Source organism: Aspergillus tubingensis (assembly GCF_013340325.1).
Source record: "Aspergillus tubingensis WU-2223L DNA, scaffold_15, whole genome shotgun sequence".
In the NCBI taxonomy this organism is placed as follows: domain Eukaryota; kingdom Fungi; phylum Ascomycota; class Eurotiomycetes; order Eurotiales; family Aspergillaceae; genus Aspergillus; species Aspergillus tubingensis.
Window position 1 is genome coordinate 463456 of NW_023336289.1, and position 25300 is coordinate 488755.

Below are 25300 nucleotides of genomic sequence, written 5' to 3' on the forward strand. Positions count from 1 at the left end.
ACAGCTTCACTACGCTTGTTGCTGAGAGCTTTCCCTCGGTCTTTCAGAAAGATTACCAATGCCAGCAATAAAACAGTTCCCCACTCAACTGGCCCACACCCTCAGAACCCACAATGGTAAGCTAGCTCCACGCCTTAAGCTCTAGAAGCTCTAGATCCCCTCTGACGTACCTCAGGCCCCGTGAACGCTGTGACCTTCTCCAGCTATCCTGGAACCTATGTCCTTACCGGCTCGACAGATCGTGCTATTCACCTCTCCCGGGCTATTCCCAATAATAACAATGGCTCCGCCGCAGAGACAACGTCCCCAATCCAGAAGTATGAGGCGCACGGGTACTCCGTGTTAGATATTGCCGTCGCCGCAGATAACTCCCGGTTCGCCAGCGTTGGTGGAGACCGCCAGGTCTTTCTGTGGGATGTCGAACAGGGAGGAACAATTAGACGCTGGAGTGGACACAATGCGCGTGTTGAGGCCGTCCAATTCGCAGGCGAAGATGACTCTGTCGTGGTGTCTGGTAAATTCGTCCCAATTCTAATTAACGCTTTTCTTCGCGATCACTAACTGTTCTTGCATCCGGTCTAGGCAGCGCAGACACAACTATTAACATCTGGGATACCAAGTCCAACTCCTACAAGCCCATCCAGACCCTCACCGAAGCCCGAGATACCGTTTCCTCCTTACACGTGCACATGCCCACATATTCTATCGCGAGCGCAAGCTACGACGGTCGAGTTCGAGTGTACGATATTCGAATGGGACGCACCCTTGTCGATGTTCTCGCACACCCTGTTACTAGTGTTCGCTGCTCCAATGACGGCAATGCTCTTTTAGCATCTACAACAGACGGGCGCATCCGGATGCTGGACCGGAGTGACGGCAAACTATTAAAGGCTTTTGGCGGCGACGATGTCAGTCCAAGTCAGGGTAATAGCAATGCCACATATCGCAAAAGCGACCTTCGAATTCGCTCTATATTCGCGAAAGCGGACGCCATTGTCCTCAGCGGGAGTGCGGCAGATGACTCTGGCAATGGCAATGATGCTACGCAGGCGTCCGTATTCGCCTGGGATGTGCTCAGTGGAGAAGTGGTCGCGTGTGTCCCAGCCGGACCAGGCGTCAAGGCCGTGAGTGCTGTATCGTGGAATGAAAAAGGAAATTGCTGGGCTGGTGGTTGTTCAGATGGTATGTCTCAGCTATCATTGTCTATTTTTGTTTGTGCAACCCTCCTCTATCTTTATTTACCACTACTATGCATTTTGTCCTCGTTTTCAAACTCTGCACTGTACCTGTTTTTCTCACTACGTGGCGCATTGCACGTGGCTAACCAACTGTCCCTCTGCTGACTGGTAACCATCAGGAACCGTCAAAGTCTATCGCTAAGTTTAGACTGTGTTGTCTGACCCTTGCCCAGCTAGCTAGCTAGTCAAGAGCTAGCTAGAGCCCAGCCACTCATCAACTAATCCCGACAAGACAAGACAAGACTACAATACCCCAGCAACCAAGCCAACCGGTCAACAGGCAAGGTTCCCCGTCAGCAATAATAATCATCATCAGCCACCAGCGCCTACGCACAGACGTTCTCACCCTCTTGGCTTAGCTTTGCGCTTCCCTTTCCACCCCTCAATGGCTCGTGTTCCAACCATGACTGGATACCATGCGAACTTATAAGAAAACGCCACCACCACCATCAACAGCACGTGTAGCGTGTAGCGCTTATCAATGCACACCAATGCGAACGGATGTTCTCAGCCTTGTTGCCTGCATTTATCCCCTAACAAGTACCGCTTGCTGGCTACTTGCTTACTTACTTTCCGTCCTTGCCCGCCCACCATCTTCTTCCTTCTCGGATATCGCCGGCAAGAAAATAAAGATAGATAGATAGATTGCGTTGCGTCGCCTCGCATTGCATCAGCTGTCGTGATCATCGGATAGGTGGTGCGTGCGCCACTCCGCTCCACTCCACTCTACCAGACAGACCAAATGACATAAAAAAGAGGAGGGAGAATAATAAGCAGCGACGCTAGGCTACTTACTATTCTTGTACGTCTGCCGAAACAGGGAATAGGTTAGGTTCAGCCCGGATATGGTGTGGTGTGGTGTATCGGTGTAAGTAGCGACTACGTATCCATCTGTTCAATGATTGGATCAGTGTGTGAGATGGTGGAGAAACATTGAGCAGGCTGAAGCTTTTAATTTTCCTTGCAGTTCTGTTATATTGTTCACGAGGCATTCCAGCCTGTGGCGACAGACAGACACAGTGCGGTGGCGAGTATTGTCGTTGCTCATCGCTCGCTCGCTCGCTCAGCCTCGAAGGAGCGCTTGGATTGTCTGAGCGCCTAACTATCCTCTGCGCAACCAATTGCGGAAGGACGAGTCTACTGAGTGATTTTTGATGACGCGAGATACGGTTTTGGTTTGGTTGGAAGTAATACAGGATTGAGGCTCTGCAATAGACCCAACTTGAGGATCAATGATTTCTTTGTCATCGTGAAACTTTGTCTGTGATTCTTCCATACAATTTCCAATCACCCATATGCAGTTTAGACTAGGAAATATAGATCGTCAGCCATGCTAGATACAAATCACGTATATCCGCCCTGAAAGTAATTCGAGGATTAAACACGGGTCGAAACGAACCCAAATAGACAACTCCGACCTCGCTTGCTAAAGTATTGACAGTGTTAGGAAAAGTGGAAACAGTATGTCGTGCTTAAAGAAAGTAAAGATAGAAATTCCGTGTCGCAGGAAAAAGAAGAAAAAATGCATATATCTCGATACATTAAACTTTTCGGAATGTATGCAACGTAAGTCCGAGCTGCAGTTTGCTAGAAGGGGAAGTCCAAGCAAGAAAGGTCAATGCAACAAAGGGAAAAATAAGATGATGCAGCATTTTTGGTATCCGTTTGAGCATAATTCATTAAGAAAACAAGTAAGAATCGAAAGGACACAAGGGAATTGAGCGTGGTTGCTACGCTGAATAACGGAAAATCAAGAATAAGCAGGGTGAAAAAGAAGAGTAAATGCAAAACAAGTGGTTCAAAAAACTTTTTGTTGTAAGCAGAAGAAGATCAGAGTTCGAGTGCCGTGATTCCTGCATCGGGTTCGTGGCTTTCTGCTTCGAGGGCGTCGACGGCACGATGAAGCTCGTGTTCGCCCACAATGATGGAACCCGCCCGCGCAGTGCTAAGAAAGCTGATCTCGACGGCGTCCATGTATGGGTCCATGTCTGGCTGCAGACGATGGGTTCTGTAGCCGGGGCTAGTGCCGAAGGATCTGACAGGTCCACCGGAGCCGTGGCTAGAGGACAGGACATTTTTGAAGGCACTGTCGAAAGAGGAGCCACCGCCGTTCCACGAATGGGAAAGAATCGTGGATACGTCAGTATCCTCATCGCCCCGTGCGTGCGTCGCGTCGGCCAGTCGGCCAGCAACTCCGCACACAATACCTGAAGCTTCCAGCGGAAGCTTACGTAGGTCGAGCATGATGGGAACAAGAACCTCTTCCTTAGATCCCAAGAGAAGACTTGTATCGTCATCCGAGTCAGTGGCCGCTGATGAGTCACTTGAGAAGCGGGGGAGAAGACGCTTTTCCAGCAAGAGTGATGCCGCGGGGTCAGCAGCGGTTAGGGTGAGGGAGAGGAACCGTGGCTTGTCGACGATCAAAGCTGTCGTGAGGGCTTCCCGGAGGATGGCAATGGAGCTTGTATCGCTCGTGTAGCGGTGATGCGCGGCGCATTGCACTAGACGCAGGGTTCTGTCAACGGATGGGACAATTTGGTGCTTCCGCAGCGAGCTGAACGTGCGCGTTTGCAGTTCATCCAGCGACGAGGGTGGCGGAGTGGCAGGAGGGGAGCTCAGGCTGCTCGCCGACCGGGACGAGACGGGACTAAAGCAGCTGTTGAATTGGGATTGGTTGTTGTTGACGAAAGCCTCCGTTGACATTTCGAAATGAAAGCCACGCTTCTCCAAGGCTTCAATAACCTGGGTCTTGCTTCGAAGAGGCACGATGATGTAGTCGGAAAAGTACGTGGAGATGAAGAAGATAGAGCTACAGCATGTCAGCCAGAACGTTGCACAAACTCAAGGTCAGCTGCACCATACATTCCTGCCATGGCCAGCGGGCTCGTAAGCTCGAGGACCCGTTGGCCAGCTTCGAGGCCCTCTCCGTACACCTGCATGGCAATAAAATCATCATGGCTGATGGAGAGGCGGCTTTGGCCCGAGGAACTGCTCTGAACGAACTTGTTGACCAGAGGAGCGAAGTACTCATTAGCAAGCTGTCTGGGGCACATGATCGAGCATTCCACAGGGGTGATTGAGAAATTCAAAAATGCCGGCTGGTGGCGTCTATGCCCCTCTGCGTACCCATCGTCCTCTTCCATTTGGTTCTCGGAGATAGGAGGCACCTCATGGAAGAGAATCTGCATGATCGGATTCAAAAAGAAGGGATATAGGTCTAAAGGGATATGCACCAGGGCCAGCCTGTCTTCCTGTATTTCAACAACAGTGGTCAGCAAGATTAGTCTACCAGGAGGGGATTCCATGCTGCTCCGCGTAGATTTGGGGGCATCGGTGCAGTGAAGGAGACAGCATGATAGCGATGGTACTTGAAGACTTACCATGAACTGGACCTGGGCAGAGATGAGAGATAATGACTGTTCCATCATGGTTGTCGATATCCAGATGACGTATTTGCATCAGAAGATCGGGATCATGCACAATCGAATGAGTGCGAGTTCAGTGTATGTGACAAGTAGTAGTAGTTAAGGTGCTCAAATCAGCTGCCGTCACCGAATATCCACAAACTCAGGCGACAGAGTGGTTTTAGTGATGCCAGGTGGATACAAGGCCGAGCATACGAGAGAAGATAAAAGGAGAAGTAGTCACGATCGGAAGTATGATGATGATGATGATGATGTGAAAGGCTGGCAAGACACCAGGCAATACAGGGTGAGGCAGGTGAACGGGACCAGTAATGTGTGGCGCAGGGCAACTCGAATCCTCTGGTGACAGCGTGAGTGGTCGGTGGTCTTCTTTATGCTTTTCTTTTCTTTTTGCGCTTGAGAGTTCTGGATGGCAGACAGCTTGCTTTCATTGTTTTCCAAACCCCCTTGGTTACGCCATTGTTTGAAAGAATGATATCAATGAGAGCCAGCACGCAAGAAGGGAGGAAGATCTAATCAGAGAGAGATGGTGCGGGATAGACGCAGCACGGGGGATCGGGTAGAGCAGGGGAAGTGGAGGATGGGTTGATGACTGAATAAGACCAAATAAGGAGGTAGTGAGGACTGGAGAGTAGGTGGAAGGGGAGTTGAAGTTGTCGTGGTGGTTGATTCTCAAGAGGGGAGAAGAAGAGCAGGTGACTTGAGCTTCTGGTCTTCTTCCTGCACTTCCTCTTTCTCTTTCTCTCCTCCTCACTTCTAATTCCTCGGCAACCCTCGAAGTTCCCCTTTCTTTCCTGTCTCACTTTCCCTCAATCCCTTTTGCTTCAGACTGGTTCAATTACCTGTCTGTCTCCAGTTGACTTTGAAAATGTTACACTTCAACCGCCACACCGGAGATGCGCTGAAAGACCCGGCGGAGTCAGCCTTCCCAAGGTACGACACCGGGGGATCGAAAAAAAGAAAAGAAAAGAGCTAAGGCACACTTGACAGATGAGGGGAAGGAGAGGGAAAAGAAAAGAAAATAAAATAAAAAAAAAATTAGAAGCAATCTGTTTGAGCACTGACTGATTGGCGGTTTAGGCACGTCGTCTGCTTCTTTTGCGCGCCGCCAGAATGACTCCTCTTATCCAGACTTTAAGAGCAAAAGATCAGACGAACCTTTTACCTAATAATCCATCCGTGGGAACACACCCAAATCAGCGTCTCGGCTTTATCTCCAGCTCCACCGACCCAGCACCTTATCAGCAGCACCAGCAAATCCCCTCGATCGCCACCCCGCGCTAGGCGCCGGTACCGACGTTGCCCTGTGCTCTCCGGTGCATCATTCAGGCGCACGGATCGAGCATTAATCTAATGGCTGATGTCTGGCGGGAGCAGGATTCGACGGTCAGAGCGAGGCAGGATTTCCTCTGCTGCTGCTCATCGGCTCCCCGCACTTTCCAGGGGCAAGGATGTTGTGCGATGAACGTGTGGGAGTGTAAGCTAGTCAGGCACCACGGTCGCTCCAGTTCCATCCATCCGGTCACACAGATGATCCTGCATTGCATCGGAGAAGCACAACCATGAAGTTCGTAGATGAGGCACTAATCAGCAATTTGCCACTATAAAGTATTGCACTAAGGGGAAGGTCGGAATGGGCTCATGGACTCGTTATCGCTTCCACCAGGCGCCAGCACCAGCACCATCAGCAAACACGGTTACGGTGTACTCTAGCAGTGGATCTTGTTCCATTCCGGCATGACCAACGGAACAACGGCTATGGATACAACTGAACTGACGGGCCCCTAGGGCATAATTTCAGGTGCTATTGCAGCGAACTTACCATCAAAAATCTAGCCATTCAGAACCCTGGTAATGGCAACCCAAGGATGAGACTTTCCTCATTTTCATAACTTTCTATCCAGACAAGACACGATCCCCCAATTCCCAGCCCGGACTCAAATCAAGCCCATGCAACCCACCACTTACATCCCGACCTTCAGCCACTCTCTCTTATCTTGGACCCTCGGATCAAACTTACCGACCCCCCTCCCAATCGTTCATCACCACAACTCTTTCCCAGCCAGCCAGCCAGCAGCTTCTCTCCAATGCGCTTGGAGCGCTACCACTTAGAAACCAACCCGATCGTCAGTATCCCCTCCTTCTCAGCAGCAACAAAGTTCCGAGGGTGGCCATCAATCTCAAACAAAATGACTCGCAACTGCGCGGGTCATTGGCTCTCGTTATCTGCTCGATTAGATCAACACTCCCCAGCCCTCCTGTACGTAGTCGATTTGGGATGTCCACCATCCAATCAGTTTGGTTATCCGGCTGATCGACCCGACATCTTGTGGTCTGATGTCTGCATGCATGCATACTGAGAGTATTATATTATTGTAGTTGTGGCCTGAGTACGGAGTAGATCCGTCATTCAATCAGCTCAGCCACTCACCTCTATAACAGCTATGATTGCATCAGATCACTGACTGGATGATACACAGCACAGTAGCAGGCAGACACCATACTCCAGGTAGGTAGTAGCAGTACCAGAATAGATCCTCTCATCACACGCAACAACCACCACCATCACCAGCCACTTCTAGCCACATTTCACACCCTCTCTCTTCTACCATCCCAAGTAATAGTAGTAGTCATGTCCACAGAAAGAACCCACATCCAAATCACTTGATCCCCAACTTCCAAGATTCCCCTCCCTCCTCTACACACACACACACACACACACACACACACACACACACACACACACACATACCACACACTCAGATAATCACATACCCACCCATCATCATCCTCGTATACATTTCCTTGTTTTCTTCAGGAAGTAACTCACTAACTTAGTCCCAAGTATAAGTCACTAGTTACAACCCAAGTCGTGTGACATGAACATCCTCCACCACACCATTAACAGGTACGTACATGCTGATCAATCCTCTACTACTACTACTACTACTTCCCTCCTCCACAGTACATACATTGATGATTGACATGACAATGTGGGTCATTCCGCATTCGGGATTTGAATCGGGATGCGGTAAGAAGAATCGAATCTTGTTCTTTTAGGTCTTTTGACTTGATTACTATCGAGAAACTAGTGGGAGAAAGAAGCCTATGATGATGTTCCTGTCTTCGGATTAAAGTACCGTCCTATTGCATTTTGTTCTTGTTCTATAGTTACTATCTTACTTACTATTTTAGTTTGTTTAGTGAGTATAGTGTGGTGGCGATGGCACATCTTCAGGCAGTCAGTCATAGATAGGAAAAGATGACCTAGTTAGTCTTCTACTAGTTCAATCCTGTTACCTATTCTACTTACCCATGATAAGCAAGCACATCCACTCCACTAAGCCAGACTATCATAAGTGAGAACAGAGTAAATCACCACTTTTTGCATTTTCTCTTCTGCAACACTAAAAATAAAAGGAAGTATAAACCGGTGAACACACAACGCCCGCAGCAATGCACATAGTAAACCCCCTAAGCAAAGAATTGAGTACAGTTGAACAGCATACGTAGTAGGTAGTAAATATCTAACCCCGCGTATGTTAAAGTGTAAAAATAATAAAGGTATATTCACAAACAACACAATTAATCATCATCGACACGCGCCCGTTTGGAGCCCCGTTCCGAACGGTCGACTTCCTGGATACCGTAGCGCTTTTGGCCTGCACCGGAGCTAGTGACGTCGGCGATCATGCTGTCGATGCCGAAGGGGTCGGTGGTATCTTTTTCGAATTGCACGGGGCCGTCACGAGCCTATACGAAATGTTAGTTGTGTACTTCTTGAGTAGACTAGGTAGGAAGGACATACCTCAGCTATGTCAGCACCGCGGAACCCTTCCTTCGCTCTACCGAGCACCTCGAACCGATTCTGCTTCTGGATCTTGCTCATCTCACCCTCGGCGCCTTCGCCGTCATCGTCATCCGCCTGCGCCCGTGGACGGTAGATGCTGTTAATGGCGTCCTGCGCGGCAAACAGCGGCTTGTCGTACGGGTTATCCTCGTTAAAGCCCGAGTCCATGCCGCTCGTCTGATTGAACAGACGCGAGTCATACATCGACTCGGATGCCTGCGTCGGCTTGGCCAATCCCAGCGCCACCTTCTCGGAAATATCCCGGTTCTGCTCGCGTGCCATCATCTGGATACGTCTCTCCGTACCCATCCGCGACTGACGGAGCTGTCTCTCCGCCTCCTGACGACGCTCACGACGCATGCGCTCGCGATCCCGAGCAGCATCCTCATCCTCACTAGCCGAGTACGGCGACGGGCTGCGGCTGACACTGCGCGAAGGCGAGCGAGATCCGGCACGAGAATCGCGCCGACTGCTACTAGCAGCTGCACGCTCCTCGCGGGCCTTCTGAGCCAACGCACGCAGATGCTCCTCCTTCTGGGCCTTCTCCTTCTCCGCCAGCTTCTGCTGCATCTGAGCACGCAGCCTGACCTCCTCTCTGGCATGACGATCCGCCGTAAACAGCGCCTCCGCAAACTGCGCGAACTTATCATTGATCGACACATCCTGCAGTCCACGTCCATCAGCCGCCAACCGCTTATCCAACGGAACCGTGTAACCCTTAGGGTTCTTCCAATTCGACACCGGCGGCGGGATCCTCCACGCTTCCTGATCCTCAGCCGTGAGCTTCCTCGGCGGCGAATGCATGACCGGCGGAGGCGGCGACGGCGGACCACGAGGAATCTTCTTATGCTTGAACTTCGGCGGCTCCATGGGATCCTGCTGTCTCTCAACGATCTTCATAATACGATCATTCTTCTTCGACGTATCACCCATCTGATTAGCCGGCGTGTACCTCACAAACGTAGGCTCCGCTCTGCGTCCACCCTTCACGTTCTTCGGCTTCTGCGCCGCCGCCGCACCCTCCACCAAACTGGCGAGCGCGTTCTTCGTCTTCTCCATCTGCGCCTGGACTTCTTCCTCCGACGGCCGATCCAACGACACCTCGCCCATGTCGACGCGCTGGCGCAGCGGAATCAGATCCTTAAACGAGGCATGCACGATCCGGTTGTCGCTGTGTCCGCGGCGCGCGATAGCATCGTATTTGACTTTTCCTTCAGCGTCGACTTGCACGGCGAGCGCGTTTGATGTCGATGATGTGCCCTTCCGGCCCATGTCGAGGGGGTACTGCGCGACTAGAATCTCGGGGAACGCGCCGCCATCGCCAAAGTCTTCGGGGGCGCGGGGCCGCCATCCGGCTCGATTCTGGTAGGGAGGGGGGCCGGTTCTCTGTAGATACCAACATGATCATCGTCATTAGCATTGAGTTATAGTAGTGAAGGTGAGCTATAGGTTTAGGTGGATTGGATTATGTATGGATGCGGTGCTACCCACCCGGAGAACAATCTGTGTTTCGTCGAGTTGTCCCGGGCCTACGACCCGCGGACCTCGGGGCTGTGCATGTTGTGGTAGCTCTTCCTCCTCGCCGGTGTATTTCGGCTTGGGGAGAGACTTGAATAGGCCCTCCGCTATGGATGCCATTCTGAAGTTGTGAGGGGGAGGGAAGAGAATTGGTGGAGGAGGAATATGATGAAATGGTTCTTCGATGGCGAGTGAAGATGGGCTTGGCTTCTTTTGGCGCAGCGGGAACCGGGCGGGTCACGTGCACGGTCACCGCCTTAGAAGTTGCTGATAACTTGTACTTGGGTTCGTAGTCTAATCAAATTTGATTAAAGTAATTAAAGATACAGTTGGTGTGAGTAGATTGGTATATATTCGAGTAGAGAGTGAAGTTGAGAGTCGACTCGCCGTGTCATGGAAGACCACCAGAGCTCGACCTTATGTATTAGCCTCGTTCAATGCTATCGCTAACATACACGAACGTATTGACAAATGCATGCAATATATGAATCAGACGCCTGGAAATATTCAAAAGGGGAAGAAGTATGTGATATAGTGCACATTTCCTTATGCAAATATGAATGGAGAGTGATGCCAAAAAGCTAGTAGTGCAGCATGTATACAAAATCAAGAAAAGTAGGGCGACAGATATGTGCTCAGCTACAATAGATGCGAACGCATAGGACAAGAAATGTCTTCTGTTTCCTTTGCTTCAACGTAATGCTCCTGTCCATGGTAATTGTACCATATCTTGAGCATTTTAGGCAGAAGCGGAGCCGGGTCGTGGAATCCAAGGATATGGGACTGCGTCAACTCATATTAGCACTGCTATCATCACCTGCAGACGGAATCGTAAACTCACCTTGGCCATTTCCTTAGGGATGGCCAGTTGCCCGTGGTCAACCAATGCAGCCACCGGGATAGAAACATCAGTGACTTCCAATCCTCGGCCATTTTCCCTGTCCTTCTTCGAAGGATAGTAACCGTACTCAGCCCGGAGAATGACCAAACCTCCCTGCTTAGCCTCTTTCGCCTGTCGGCGCTGTACTTGCTCAGTCATAATCTCGATGGCTTCTTGGCTCTCGGCCCGCTTCTTGGGCACCAGCCTTCTCAGCTGCTTCTGTCGTCGGGCAATCGCCCGGCGATGTCTCTTTTTTTCCCTTGGACGGATAAACCCAAATTCTAGCGCGCAGTACGCTAGCCATGGGCAAATAATAGCCATTGCAGCTACATCCACATCGACAAGCCCAAACGGGATAACAGATATGGGCACCCTGATCTTCTGGCCCAGCCTGCTCCAGGACACAGTCACGACGAGGCCCTGCATATCTCGAACCCCAACACCAAGACCCATGCGAGTGAAATCGCCTACCTGGCGGGTCCCCTCAATATGCCATCCAAGCGCCAAATCACGCCCCACGGTAGTTTCGACATTGACCCGTACAGAACGCGGCTCATTGTCCTCCGGCAAAGAATGGTGGCCCTCAGAGCTCCATTCCGAGCGTAAACGCTCGTAGGCCGATTTTCCTGAGAAAACATTGCGCGAATAAACGAATGACAAGGTGGTTTGCATCGGAGTAGCTGTCACATTCGTCTGCCAAGCTTCGGCAGCTCCAATCTCCTTGCGCTGCTGGCGGCGAAGTATTTCAAACTCCTCATCCTCCTCATCACCCTCCATCTCTTCCTCGACATCCGCTGGGGAAATCTGCCGCTTGGGCTGAGAGACGACGCCGATTTGGAAGAAGCTGGGATGAGTAGGAACGGACATTGCAGTGTCGGCGTTCAACCCGAACTCTATGAGGGGTAAAAAGAAATGGCGGAAAGGTTTCGGCCAGAGTAAGGAGCCGCTTGACCAGCTACTTACCAAGAACCTCCTATCACCAATCTGCCTGGTGACCTTCAAAGCGAAACGAGGGGGCGCCCGTTGCGGCGACCGATCAAAATCAACATCGACTTGCACACTGATGGGTTTCGCGCCAGGGATAGGGACGAAGGACTTCGTCCAGGTTGTCTCAAGCGATGGGTGTGGCAACACTGAAGCGTTCACACTCATGACGGAGTTCTGCATGAACGCAAACGGGGGTTTTGCGAGGCCCTTAACACTATAAGGACCCCCAAATAGTTGGCTTGCCCCGACTCCCAGATTAATCTGGTTCGCGATCAAGAAATACGGCAGCGGCAGCTAAACACAGCGTCAGCAATTTCCCAATGGAAAGTTTCATCACTCAGTCAACGTACAAGGTGAGTTTCTTTCCTGCCATCCGGGAATTTGAAGTTGGCTTCCTGGTGCATCTGCTCTACCTCCCCCGAGATGCCCGCGTTAAATGTCAACTCCGTCTCCTCACCGTACTCCTTGAACAGTTTCCTTGTTTCAGGTCCCTCATCGTTTTCACTTTCATTCTCATTCTCATCCTCGCCTTCCCTTCCCAGGAAAGAGCCCAATCGCGGCAGTGGCGCCTTGAAAGAGAACCCCAGTGCATAATTCGAGGGCCTCGGCGACGGCATTTCAATATATAAGGCGTCCTCCTCCTCATCGTAGGACACGGCATTAGAGGCATCGAACCCAATAGTGATAGAGCCCTATAGAATTTGCATCCATTAGCACAACCATAACCCCCGCACCTCCAAGAAACCAAAGAAAGGGAGTAGAAAGAGAAGAGCAGAAACCCACCCTTGACCCAACCATCCTCTCCACCACAGCCCTCTCCCTCCTCTTCATCACTTCCAAAAACCACCCCCGAAACTCCTCCCCAGACATGGCCCTCACCCCGACCCTCATATCCTTGGCGATCCTGTCAAGAATCACCCATTCTTGTTTCATCCCCTGCACACCCAATTCATCATACACCGCCCTCTTCTTCGGATCCACCAACGTATCATATGCCTCCTGAATGCGATCGAAATGTCGTCGCGCAGAGTCCGCCAACTCCGCCGGCTGCTTATCCGGATGAAAACTTAGCGTGAGGGTTCGGTACGCGGACCGAATCTGAGCTTCCGTGGGGGGTGGAGAGCGCGGGAGATTAAGGATGGCATAGTAATCAAGTTCCTCGGGCGGAGACGAGGCCTCATCCTGATCTTTGGGTGGTGGTGGATTGGAACCCATGGTTATCCGTTATTATTCGGTAGTGCTGGTGAGGTCGTCGCTGTCGCTGTTGCTGTCGCTGCCGCACGGCTGATTAAAGTATGGATTTTGCGCATACACGCGCGCGCGTGTTTATGAGGACGGTTGTCGAAAAAGCTAGTAGGTAGGTAGGTAGGTAGGTAGTTGTGAAGCGGGGAAAGCTGGCTGTTCAGTTTTTTTGTCCTTTAGATAATCATGTTGACATATTGTGAGACGAGATCTGATTCGAAACTCCTTTTATTTCCTTCCTGTAAATAAAGCGAACGTTAATTAATGAGGGGGCGCCTGTATGCGCAAAGTGTTTGGCTGAAGGGGAAGCAAAAGAAAGAAAAGGAAAGGCGCGCACGCATTTTGAATGACGTCGGAAAATCGAAGTCGGCGGTTTCGGCGATTCCGTCAGCCCTTCTTTTGCGTTCTTCCCACTCACTCCCTCCCTCAGCTTCCTGTCCGCCCTCCCTTTTTCTCTGGGGAGTACCGACCACATTGGCGGCCCTGGCCTTTTGGATGGATGAAAAGGTCAAATTGAATATTGAAGGAGGATCTAGCTTTAGTACTAGATGATAACAGCTCAATCGTGTGGCGGGGAGAGATCGAGCATAGCGCCGATAAGGCATGACTTAAGGGGGGAAACTACTGTTTACTACTGATTGGGCGACTTCCTAATTCGGGCAGGCGAGCACGAGCTGATTCATGCAGCGTCAAAGTGGGACACTCGCCATGACTCGTCAATTACTACTAATTAGTATCTGGTAAGCTCTTTCGATGCTGAAACTGGTGCTTAACTTAGTTTGAAACTCACGACTCCTGCCGGAACGTCTAATATATCGACTCTAATATACAATCCATGTGCAACATCGTCACTCGTGTCATCTGTAAGAGCAGTAAGCCCACATACCTCCGGGGCTACCGTAACATAGTATATTCAGCAACAACAACTCAATCCAAACAAGCCTCCCGGGTATAACCTGCTAAAACACAATTGCAACAGCTTTTGTATATCCGCTCATAATGCAAAAAAGTTACATCCCAACAACGGGTAGAAGAGCTATCAGCTCCTCTCTCTAATCCAAAGGACCGTCTCATCTGAGAAGGGAACGTCGCCCGCTCCCAGTGCGCCGAACAATTGCTCCCGGGGCAGACCGCCATACATTAGGTCTTCGTTCGTCGCCAAATCTGGCTGCTGCTGCACTCCTGCACGCACCTGGCTATCCAGCGATGGGCCGTGCACGAAAAACGCCGCCTTCCGGTCGGAGCCAGCCTGTTGCTGCAGACTTTCATTCATAGCTTCTAGACGCTTTTCTATTAACGTCGCCAGGGGCATGGCACCGCCCCAGAAGCGCGCCAGCTCTCGCACAGCCTCCAAGGCCCCACGGATCAGATTTATACTCTCCGGCAAATCAGTCATCAGTCCAGCCGCACTGAGGACATCTGTCGCTGACACAATCACGTATCCGAGGAATGGGTTCAGAATGGTTCCTCGCGCCGTTCCCGGCTCCAGAACGATACGAGACGGCTCATAGTCTGCAGCACAACGCATAAGGGCGAGCGAGATCTGGAGAATCTCTACTGCATGGGTCCGCGTGGTGCGGATATGTCGCTCTATGATTTCCGCGCGGATATTTTGGTATCGAGCATACCTATTCAGCGCCATCAGAGTTGCATGATAAAGCAGATGGATTGACATGAACGCATCCGCTTTCTTTGTTCGGATGCTTCGTTCCATATTCACAGCCGAGAAGGTTAGATGATCGGGGAGCCGTGCGACCCATTCATCGACGCGTCCGGCGACCTTCACGTAGAATTCCTCGAAGAGCTGATTGTATGCCTCGGCTGGCACCAAGGACAATCGGAAAACGTGGTCAGATACGTCTCCCCAGAGTGACAAGATCTCAACTTGTAATGCCATAGCACTCAAATTGGCGTTATCATTCTCGGGCGATGCTGGTACTTGATTGAGGAAGCTTTGGAAATAGGGCACGGTGGTATACTCCTGCGCCTCGTATACTTCTTCCCGGCAAGGGAGTCTCAGATAGGCCGCTTGGGCCGAGATGAAAGTCGAGGAGGGCGTATAGAAACAAGTCATGCGCTAGTAGGATGATTAGTCTGAGCCTGGTGAACAGTAATTAACTTGAGCTACTTACGTCCATGAGGTAAGCGACCCAAAAAGTCCGCCTACGACACTCGATCAGCGCCTGGGGATGCAAGCCGTATTCGCAGGGCCGGCTTTGGTCTACGATGACCCCTCCCGACTCAACATTATACCGGAGTCCACACACTGTCCGAACCGCCGACCCGATTGCATCCCAGGCTGGCACCAGGGAACCTATGGCGTAGTACCAAAGGCCGACGATGATGCGGCTTTGGGCAAGCTGCAAGGTCAGGGCGTGTCGACTGTGTTCAACGGCATACCGAGCCGTGCGTGAATACCTCTTGAGCGCCGTCACCTTATCGGGCCGATCGGAAAATACCGCCCCGAGCGTCATCATCGAGTACAGCAGCATCGTATCTTCTGAGGTCTTGGTATTGCACGACCGCAGCCACAAAAGAAACCGTTTCCGCGGGAACATGTAATATAGGCGGTCGTTCACATGGGTGAAGTAGCTCTCCACATAATGAACTGCCGCCTCTGGGTCTGCCTCAAACGGATCTGTATGCCAGTCGGATACAAGAGGGTCTTGAGGGTCCAGATCCTTCATCTCCATGAGGATGTCGGAGTAGTCATGAGACCCAAGCGAAACATCATCGGCTAGACGTCTAGCAGTGTCCTCCGCTCCAATGGATAGCCGACCATGACCCGGCATTCTGAGCCTGTACTGCTCGTGGTCCATTACACTATCTTGGGGGCCTTCCATGGCGGAGGGTGTCAACATCGATACTTCAGATCTCGGCGATTGAGAACTGGTGTTCGGAAGGGAGGCCGAACTCTCCGAAGCCCGGATCGCAGAGTACGGGGACTGGGATGCTGCGCCATAAGCATAGCTGCCAGGGGGGAGGCTCTCTCGTGGTTCGTATCGACTCGCAAGTTGTGTCGCCTTTAGGGCCGCACGATGGCCGCGGGGACTAGTGTCGAAACCAAGACAGGTTAGTCGCGTTACCAAGGGTCGTCAAGGCACCATTGCCAAAGACTTACGCGCTCTCGAATCTGCATTCCCTCCCAGACTTCTGACATTGGTCGCATTTAGGAAGATTCGGTTGGCATTTAATTTTCTTTTCTCTGCAGGTTAAGCAGGCCTGCGCGAGTCGCTTCCTCGGTTTGCCGGCTTTGGTGATCCCCCAATTTGCATTGACCGGAACTCCGTCGATAATCTTGGGACAATGCGAACCGTCTGCGTATATGTAGCAGAGACCTTCGCCCTCCACATATCTCTCATCCACCACATGAGAACGCACGTTGGATGTGTGAGAGGGATTGTTTGTTGCTGCAGAATCGGGAGTCTCACTGGGAGAAAAGTCTCTGGTATACTCCTTCTCCGGCGAGTTGAAACCGTAGTACGGATACGATGCAGCTTGACTGGATTGAACAGGAGATCCAGTATGAATAGGATGTAGCGGACCTTCACGTGCTAGGCCGGGGGTGGAGAGATGGGCTAGGGGTGGGAGACTCCTGGTATGTGAATGCGGGAGATTTTCGGGATAAGCCCGAGGGCTTTCGTGTAGGCTAGGTCGTGGTAAAGAGTCGCTCTGTCGGAACGGCGTCGGTGATGCTGTGCTGCCATTTGGGGGTGTATAGATGCCAAATCGGTGAGGTTGGTAGGGAGATGATGGACGGCTTGGATGGGCTGTGGGGGTCAACAATTGGCTAACTGGCGGAAGCTGTTCATTGGCCGTCTGTTGCTGGCCTGGAATCTTTGAGCGACCCAGCGATGTTTCTTCCAGCTCGCGACCTTCTGCTTGGTTGCGTTGATGTAGAAACGGAGCTGTCCCAAAAGGCAAGGGAGCGGAAGTGCGAGGGGGTGGGAGTTGGTACGGGTGGGATGCTGGCACTGAAGGATCAGTTGGGCGATCAGACTGTCGCTGCGACGTGGAATCTATAGCAGGCGACATGTTGCTGAAGGATCCCGCTGGGAAAGCAGACATTGTGGGTGACTATGGTGTCCAGAATTATTTGAGGGTAGCACCTAAATCCCGCCGGACTGCATCAGAATCCGCGACTCGGGTCCTGTGATAACGAGGCAGAGCCCCTACAGAAACGGCTTCTTGGCTTTGACCGGTGAATCCTCGTACTTCAGGAGAGGAGAAGTGTAGAAAGCGAGCCTACCAAGATGGGAAGGGGATTAGCAACCACGTCATCGTACTCGATATTTTCCAAAAAAGGCGTGTCAACCTACCAAGTTGCCTCCAGCCGTTCAGATTCAAGGAGACACTACTATCAGCAGGCCAGCAAATAATACAATTTTGATGCTAATAAGAGAAAAAAAAGGGTTGGTGTTGTAGCTTGTTTCTGGGTTCGCCGTTCGAGAAGCACGATTGCCCCTCCGTAAATAGTAGGTCGATCGCTGCCCGGCCGGGGAGGTGAGAACAGGAAAGGCTGGAGGGCTGAAGGGCTGAAACAGATTACACACTCGAAAATTGCCGTTCAAAGAATGGAGATTCTGCAATGACAGGATTAAGTCCGCATCAAGCGGGCTCACTTGCGAGTTACCCTGCACTGGTTGCGGGTAAATGGGGGAAGAACGAAGGTAGCATCTAAAGGATGATACTCATGGCGCAAATGACCGTAACACGCTTGTAATTCGGGTCGACCTCGCCATTCCAAGACTGTATCACTTCACAGGTCCAATGTTTGCCACAAAACGCATAGAACCGTGCAGAAGAAGTAAAGTCTCTGTAATCTGCAACACTGTTGGGTTCTCGCCAGACCAGAATCGCTGAGAGGGGACAGGTAAGTTTTGTGTGTACCAGACAACAAAACCGAGATGCGCAGCAGTCTCCGTTTCAGATGGGACAGGGAGAAGGATGGGGGCGGAAGAGTGCAATGGCAGGACCGTGGCAGGGCAGGGTTTTAGAGTCACGACAACACTAGCATGGAAACCAGGCTGTTTGTTGCTGAGCTGATAGTGCCCCAGGGGGGGGGTGCAGGTAGGCCAAGAATTATAAACAACTAAACTAACCAGCAGCCCCGGAAGACAACCGCCCAGATTACAGATCTCTTGGGAGTGTAGTAGTATTATCAACTAAATCACCCTGCAAGAGCCGCTCCGAGGTAATTTGGTTGGTTCAGTTGGTCAGTGGTCAGTGGTCAAGCTGGCCTGATGTTGGCCGAACGGCTCCTGCCACTAATGAGGAGTAGAAAGGGCAAAAACAAAAAAAAATAATATTGGGCCCTGAGCTGGACAGCCAGTTTGCACCAAATGAGAAAAAAAATAAAAAATAAAAAAGCCTGATAGCGCGGGGCACTGGATAGGATGAGGATGGAGCAATTGTGGTTAAATAGCGCTGTTGCTTAGTCGAGGCCAAGGTGGGAATGCCCCTGTCAGGTTTGGCCGGTGCTAAGGACTGTAGTAGTAAAGTAGAAGTAGTAGTAGGGTAGAGGGGCGGAGACGCCAGGTTCAAAGGAGGGACACGCTGGGATTAATTTAGAGCGGGGAGGATCGGGGATTTTTGAATAGTAATAAGAATCACGGTCCCTGAAATGAGTGGGAATCAAAGGGGGGCAGAAGGCAGAGAAAAGGAACGAGAGAACGAAGAAAGGGGATCAGGAGGAATAAGAGGGAGGAGTCGGTTGAGTAGGAGCGAGACAATAAAGAGAGAAGAGGTAGTAGTAGTAGTAGTAGTAGAAGAAGAAGAAGAAGAAGAAGAAGAGCAGAGAGGAGAGGATGATACGATAATCCAGTCAGTGCCTGGCCGTCTATCTGCCATTCAAGCTCAGCAAGTTGAGCATATTTAATGGAAAGGCAACTTATGACCGATCCAGATCAGGATGATCACACACAGAGAGAACGAAGCCTGGTTCACAATTCCAGCCTGGTTTAGTTCCAACGCTTGCCAGTCCACTTTTCGCAACAGTTCCGGTTTAACGGAGGCCCTCCCAACCCACCCAATCAACCCGTACTATCTGGCATCTTAGATAGTCTAGATGCTCTGGATCGTGTTTACTTTATCCCAGAGTAGTATACACCCTACTATCGAACTATTCTTACTGCGGGCCGGAAGTTTCCTCCCTCTGTCCCCTTCGGCATTCAACTTTCAGTTGCATCCTCGGTTCAGCTTCGACCAGCTCCACTCCCAACGGAGACGCGAAGCGTCCGTCCATCCATCGGGCAATTAATGATTACATCCAGTTTATTCACCTTTCAATAGATGGTACGTAGTTAGATAAATCCTCCCTGGCAGTGTGTCGACAGTCGTCATGACCGGCCCGGGTATATCAAAAGGATACTGCCACCGGGCGCGGTTCATATTAGGTGCCGGCTGAGATCAAATCTACCGAGAGTCCTTCAATAGTTGATTATCTAGATTCATCATCATCATCATCATCGCCGCCTCCCTGGTCCTCATCTCCAGCGTAATCATGCCATGGAGGAGCAAGGTGGCATTTAGACTTTGGAACGGGTCGGTATTAGATATCGTCAGACTCTCCGGCATCCTTTCTCAATCTGGTCTTTGGGAGGGTAGCTGTGGGTGGCAGGTGGTCTCTCCTTATTGACACTGGCCGGCTTTGAATCTGTTTTAATATGAGCATGATTAGGTTTTCCAACCCGACGCCCCGCAGGAGGATCCTCGTTGGTGTTCGGAACGATCCATTGCCAGCTCCAGCCGTTAGTCATGGGTAGGAGACGCTCATGCGACCACCGACCACGGGACAAGCACAATCTTTTCGGAACGGCAGTTGCAATTAACCTTGTTTCGTTTGATCGGGACAATGCGTCTGTTCCTTCTTACTAAGTATCTCTTGCCGTTGCAGTCATCATGGTGTGCAGCAAACTTGCGAGGCTCATCACTACTTAGTCGTCCGTTCCCATACTCGGAATGCAAGAGAAGGCCAACGCGGAAAGACTGGATTTTGGGCCCTATGAAAGTTGCCAACCCCGACATAGTGCACACTTGGCAAGTCATCGCCCTAATTAGGGGGCTCCGGTTAGAGGAGGGCAGGAGAGGAGGTAGTGGGCAATGGTTAATCAATTACCGTAGTAAAAAGAAAAATAAAAACAAAAGAGGACAAATAACATAAATTGAAAATCAAATAAAAATTCAAAACAGAAATTGGAAAAAAAGATCCGCACATGAAGGAAAGAGCCAGGCTGGCAACAAGAAAGAAATCCCCCGTCCGAGAGGGCCACTGGATATGCCGACTTGTTTCGGCCGGACTGACCAAACTCGGACGAACAACCTCATCAGTGTGTTCAGGAGAGAGATCACTACAGACTCCCACAGCCAGCCAGGGTGAGCAAGCACTGCGACTCCCCCCGAGGGCTCAAAATCCACCAGCTTATCGTTTGGCTAGTGGCCAGTACGGAAACCTCCGTAGTCCGTCCTTACGCGAGTGGAGCATTGACTCCAAGCCGGGAAAAAGATGAGAAGGATGAGAAGCAAAGCCCAGGAGAGGGTACAAGGAACAGCCTCCCAAGTTCGCAGCAGTCCCTCAGCCCATCGAGGATCGCAAGCCTGTCATTCGTGGGGACTAGCGAACCAAGTGGACTGGGCGTATCCGGAAAACGGACAGATGAGGGTCTGCGAGCCGGAGGGCCACGGTTTTTCATTTTTCTGACCTGAGTAGTGAGTCTTCTTTCTTTCTTTCTTTTTGGTTTAATTTGATTGAATTTTTTTTTCTCTTGTTTTTCTTTTTCTGTTTCGTGTTAGTCTTGTCGCTGGGGCGGCTAATATCGATGCATTTGGCTAGATAGGCTACTTTGATGCTGCTGCTGCTGCTGGCTGGGATTTTGAGTTTGGTGTCTCCTGTAACGGTTTGTGGCCCGCCGGGAACAACGCCCGTTTGGTCCAAGGAGGGATGTCGGATTTGTCTCATCTTCGGGCGATCCGATCTGCACCGTCAAGTGTGTAGCAGACAGCTTGACGGTCCAGCCTCGACTGACTGGATAGCGATTTTTATTCGCGGAAAACCCTATCCCGAAGGCCATGCGGAATGTTGACGAGTCTTTTGTTTCCCGTGTCTCAAGAGATGTATTGCAGACTTTCTGTCATCTTCAGCATCGACAACACCCAGCCAGGAACATGGATGGCCTCTTGAAAAGCCAATCCCACCCCTCCAACAGTGGGCCGGAGGCTCTCACCCTACGGCCGTGCTAAGCAAAGTCTAAAGTACTATCATACGATCTCGCCCACCGATCCCACAGTTGGCGCCAACCGGAAATGAAGTAAGAAGGAGGGGAGGGGGGGGTAAAGCAAATTTAATCAATTTAAAAATCACGGGCAATAATCTAACCGGGTTGCCTTGAGATTGCCTACTCCAAATATTGACACCCTACTCTTTCATATGCCGAACGCCCAGTGCTGGAAAAACCCGCGGCATCACCCACTGATTGGTGCGATTAGATCAGATCTGTGTTTTCCCGAACATAACCCGAGATTGGGCGGGCTTGCCGGGCGTTCCAGCATTCCGATGCAAGTAAAAACTTGCTAGGGCCTTCTCATCCCTCAAGGATGATACTATGGACGAAGTAACTCGCAAGTCGCAACAGATGGGATGTGGACGGGAGACTGCCCCTCCCCACGACGCATCTCATATTGGTTCCCTTACAAGGATGACAGCAACCGTGCTCTCGCCCTGACCTCCCGCCTAATATATGAGATACTAAGGAGGGAACACGGCCTATGCCTTTCCCGCACCTAGTTTGAGCGGAGTTTAAGTGGACATTGTTGCCCTCCGTCCCCGTCGGAACCACTCCTTCGCCCTGCTAGTAGCGGAATAACGGACGGAGATATAGCCATAAGGCAGAGGGCACGGTAGTTTGCCCCGACAGGGTGGTGGTTATCATCGGAGAGCACACAACTACCCAACAGTAGTCTGTTAAGATATACTGTGGTTACTGGTTAACTGGTTTGGTCTGGTCTGTGGGCTAAATAACCGACTCCAACGTCCTGCACCCTAAAGTTCTAGTGTCTCACCGGCATCCTTCGGCACCAGGATCTACCACATCTGTAATGCCAATCTCCGCCGTCACATTCGCCACGGCCATCTTGCCCATACACCCAACAACGAAGGGGGAAGGGAGAGGAGGGGGGGCACTAGGGCTAAACAAGGACCAGTCCAGAGGGACGGAGGATGCTCTCTGTTCAGCGACCGGCCGTAATGGTCGGAGTCCATATCCGGAACCCCCTGGGTCTTCTCCGATAGGATCAACTAGCGCCGGAGGGGGTGAGACAGTGTGCTTGTGTCGTCGCATATTGGTGTCTCAAGAACGAATAAATATCGCATCAATTACATTCAGCATTGTGTCCGTCCGTCGGTCATCCTTTTTGGCAGGCAAACTATGCAAAGTAAGGTTGCATTATTCAATTCATTATCAACTAATAATAACACCGAGCCAGACAGATACTAGTCTAACTACTTACAATTTAGATACTACTTACTCCAACTTCGCAGGCGCCATCTCCGGCCGAAGACATATCCACTCCACCCGACAAAACCCGTCCGTCGATCCCACTCCCCCTCCCCTCCCCATTCATCCATCATCATTACCACCCAGTATGCAAAACACCCCGGCAGCGACGCAACCGCTACGCTAATAGTAGGCGAGCAGTGCGAGATGCATCACAGGTACGTACACCCGACATATGCTAATGATATTGCCACCCCGACCATCACATCACAGGCTGCAGGCGACTGTTTTAGCCCAAAAGCTTGTTGTAGCCGCGGCGCCAAAGTGGGATGAGGTGGGGGTCGTTGAGGATCAATAGTCCATGGTAGCGTGTCTGGCGTCCTGAATCATGAAGGCTCGCTTGCTCAATCACTCCGGAAGTTAAACCGAATCGGTCGATAAGGTGTGAGTTTCAAGTTATGCTGACTGGGAATCCCACGAACTACGGGCCCTTGAAAGTTGGCCGAAGGTAAATTTTGAGAAGGGGAAAAAATAAATAAAAAGAAAAAAAAAAAGAAGGAAAGAATAAGGGTCGACCACCTCGGCTATCAGAGGAAGCATGGACCGGGAGAAGCTAAGCTACTATCCACGCCATCCATCATCCCTGAGAAATCATGACACAAAGTACGAAGTACATGGTGTACTGTGCTCGGCCGGAAGTGCTAAAGTTAGGTTCTCTTCCGGCGATACAAATGAAGAAAAGTTAGGAAGGTCGTCCCTGAACCACACCCAACCGAGTATATTGAAGCGATTTTTATCCCTCAGGTGTGTCTCTACCTACAAGAACTTAATAAGGTAATATAAGCGCACCGCAGGAATAATAATAATAACGCCCGATACTACGTTATAATATAAAATAATATAATAAGAGACATAATAAGAAACCTAAGCCTACACTAAATATCCGGATGTCCCGCAATACATTTATACCAACTATATACAAACAACCCCCCAATTAGCATGTGAGAGTCATTTTATCCTTCAGTCTAATATAAGCATGATGAAAATGCTATGATATAATAACCCCTCGTACCCCCTTAGTTTCTTTCCCCTTCCCCTCTACGAGAACGAAAGAGAAGAAGAAGAAGAAAGAGAAAGAGTAAGAGAAACAAAAGTGTGGACCGAGCCGAACCACTAACATACGTAACAGAGGGGCTTGGCACGCGCTGTTAACCCCCCGGTCAAAAAAATGAGTTTGAAAATCGCGGAAAAGCCGAGCGGGATTCAAATCAAGCAAGCAAGCTTGTGAAACATACCTTTTACGTGTGACTTGACACTTAACTTACTTACTTGCTTACTCATATTTACCTCGCAACTCACACCATAAGTAGATAGAATAGATACTACCTAATACTTACTATATACGCAGTGAAAAGTGGAGAGAGAGGAGAGGGTCACCGCGGGCCCCGAGGAAGGAAAGTTGAACTTTTTTGCCCATTTGCCGTGATCAGGTCAAATGCCGATGAGTCTTTTTTTTTTTTTTTTTGTGTTTGATGATCCTTATCGGTTTTTGGTTCTTCATCCGTAGCTAGTATGTATTGACTATGTCATAGACTTATAACTTTTTTTCATAATTTTTTATTTTTATTTTTTTTTATTCTCGTTAAAGTATTGCGTGTTAATTTGATCTGCAGTTTCAAGTATCTACCGTAGTACGTACCTAAGTGAGTAGTATGTACGCGACCGAGAGGTGGATGGATATGGACAGATATCTAGAATCCGTCATGATGATGATTGTTCATATTTATATTCATATTCATAAATATTAGTACTTACGTACTTAAGTTATGTCCATCGCTAATGAATCGACGCATAAATAATGGTAGTCAGACAATACCACCACTACTGACAGCCAAAATCACCCTAATAACGCCTTACAATAACAACTCCAAATTATAATAATAATAATACAAGTCCTACTAATAACCAGGATAGTTCTGTTAGATAAATTAGTAGTAAGCAAAGCAACTGTAAGTTCATTTCGGATCTAACCGGGCTCATCTAGCCATCCACCAAGAATAATTAATACTAGGATAGATAGATACTAAGTACTAGTTAGCTGTCGCCCCAGATAACCTCCGACCTCCGTCCGACCAAAGCAAAAGACAGAGAGAGGCACACCACCGACGGACCAACGGAGTGGGAAGAAGGAAGGAAGGAAGGCATATGGATTCCACCCCCCTGTCAAACAAAAGCACCAGACTAACCCTTCTGCGCAAATGCACATGAGAGATATGATTTGTTGGGAGGGAATGATGTTGCAGTAGTTGTAAATGCTAATGATTAGTTGGAAGGGGAGAGGATCTAAGGCATTGACTCCGTACTAAAGTGCGTTAGTAAGTCAAGTTCGGGTAGTAGTTGCGACCAGGATGTGATTGATTTGTTAGTTAGTTGAGTTTGTTATGTTGTGAGAATTTAAAGGACTAGATAATTAATTACCATCTTGAGGATAATTTGGATAAACTATTACCCTATTGCTGGGGTTGATGGTAGTATCGAAAGCCCTACTATATATTTCAGTATGTGAGTATGTATACTTAAGTATTTGTTGTGCATTGTAGTAGTGACATTTGGGGCGGTAAACTACTACGGTATCATAATGCCCATTGTACCTAACTACCACCTGTCAT

At 50.2% G+C, this 25300-nt stretch overlaps 6 protein-coding genes across 6 annotated transcripts; 1 reads left to right on the plus strand and 5 right to left on the minus strand.

Moving 5' to 3' along the window:
• Positions 1 to 58: 58 nt before the first annotated feature.
• Positions 59 to 1380, plus strand: AtWU_10989 (WD40 repeat domain-containing protein; the record flags this gene model as incomplete). Its single annotated transcript, XM_035506091.1, has 4 exons — positions 59 to 116; positions 176 to 514; positions 583 to 1182; positions 1358 to 1380. The coding sequence occupies 4 exons, from the start codon at positions 59 to 61 to the stop codon at positions 1378 to 1380; spliced, it is 1020 nt and encodes a 339-aa protein (XP_035361984.1).
• Positions 1381 to 3068: 1688 nt separating this feature from the next.
• Positions 3069 to 4666, minus strand: AtWU_10990 (ACT domain-containing protein; the record flags this gene model as incomplete). The annotated part of the gene is made up of 3 exons (XM_035506092.1): positions 3069 to 4047; positions 4101 to 4489; positions 4619 to 4666. The coding sequence occupies 3 exons, from the start codon at positions 4664 to 4666 to the stop codon at positions 3069 to 3071; spliced, it is 1416 nt and encodes a 471-aa protein (XP_035361985.1).
• A 3582-nt stretch (positions 4667 to 8248) lies between these two features.
• On the minus strand, positions 8249 to 10151 carry AtWU_10991 (SKIP/SNW domain-containing protein; the record flags this gene model as incomplete). Its single annotated transcript, XM_035506093.1, has 3 exons — positions 8249 to 8416; positions 8472 to 9899; positions 10005 to 10151. The coding sequence occupies 3 exons, from the start codon at positions 10149 to 10151 to the stop codon at positions 8249 to 8251; spliced, it is 1743 nt and encodes a 580-aa protein (XP_035361986.1).
• Positions 10152 to 10670: 519 nt separating this feature from the next.
• On the minus strand, positions 10671 to 13113 carry AtWU_10992 (J domain-containing protein; the record flags this gene model as incomplete). Its single annotated transcript, XM_035506094.1, has 4 exons — positions 10671 to 10814; positions 10873 to 12192; positions 12249 to 12590; positions 12682 to 13113. 4 exons carry the CDS (start codon positions 13111 to 13113, stop codon positions 10671 to 10673), a joined length of 2238 nt encoding a protein of 745 aa, XP_035361987.1.
• Positions 13114 to 14179: 1066 nt separating this feature from the next.
• On the minus strand, positions 14180 to 17208 carry AtWU_10993 (C6 transcription factor; the record flags this gene model as incomplete). The annotated part of the gene is made up of 3 exons (XM_035506095.1): positions 14180 to 15217; positions 15273 to 16191; positions 16262 to 17208. 3 exons carry the CDS (start codon positions 17206 to 17208, stop codon positions 14180 to 14182), a joined length of 2904 nt encoding a protein of 967 aa, XP_035361988.1.
• A 4914-nt stretch (positions 17209 to 22122) lies between these two features.
• Positions 22123 to 22475, minus strand: AtWU_10994 (uncharacterized protein; the record flags this gene model as incomplete). Its single annotated transcript, XM_035506096.1, has 2 exons — positions 22123 to 22141; positions 22198 to 22475. 2 exons carry the CDS (start codon positions 22473 to 22475, stop codon positions 22123 to 22125), a joined length of 297 nt encoding a protein of 98 aa, XP_035361989.1.
• Positions 22476 to 25300: the final 2825 nt, after the last annotated feature.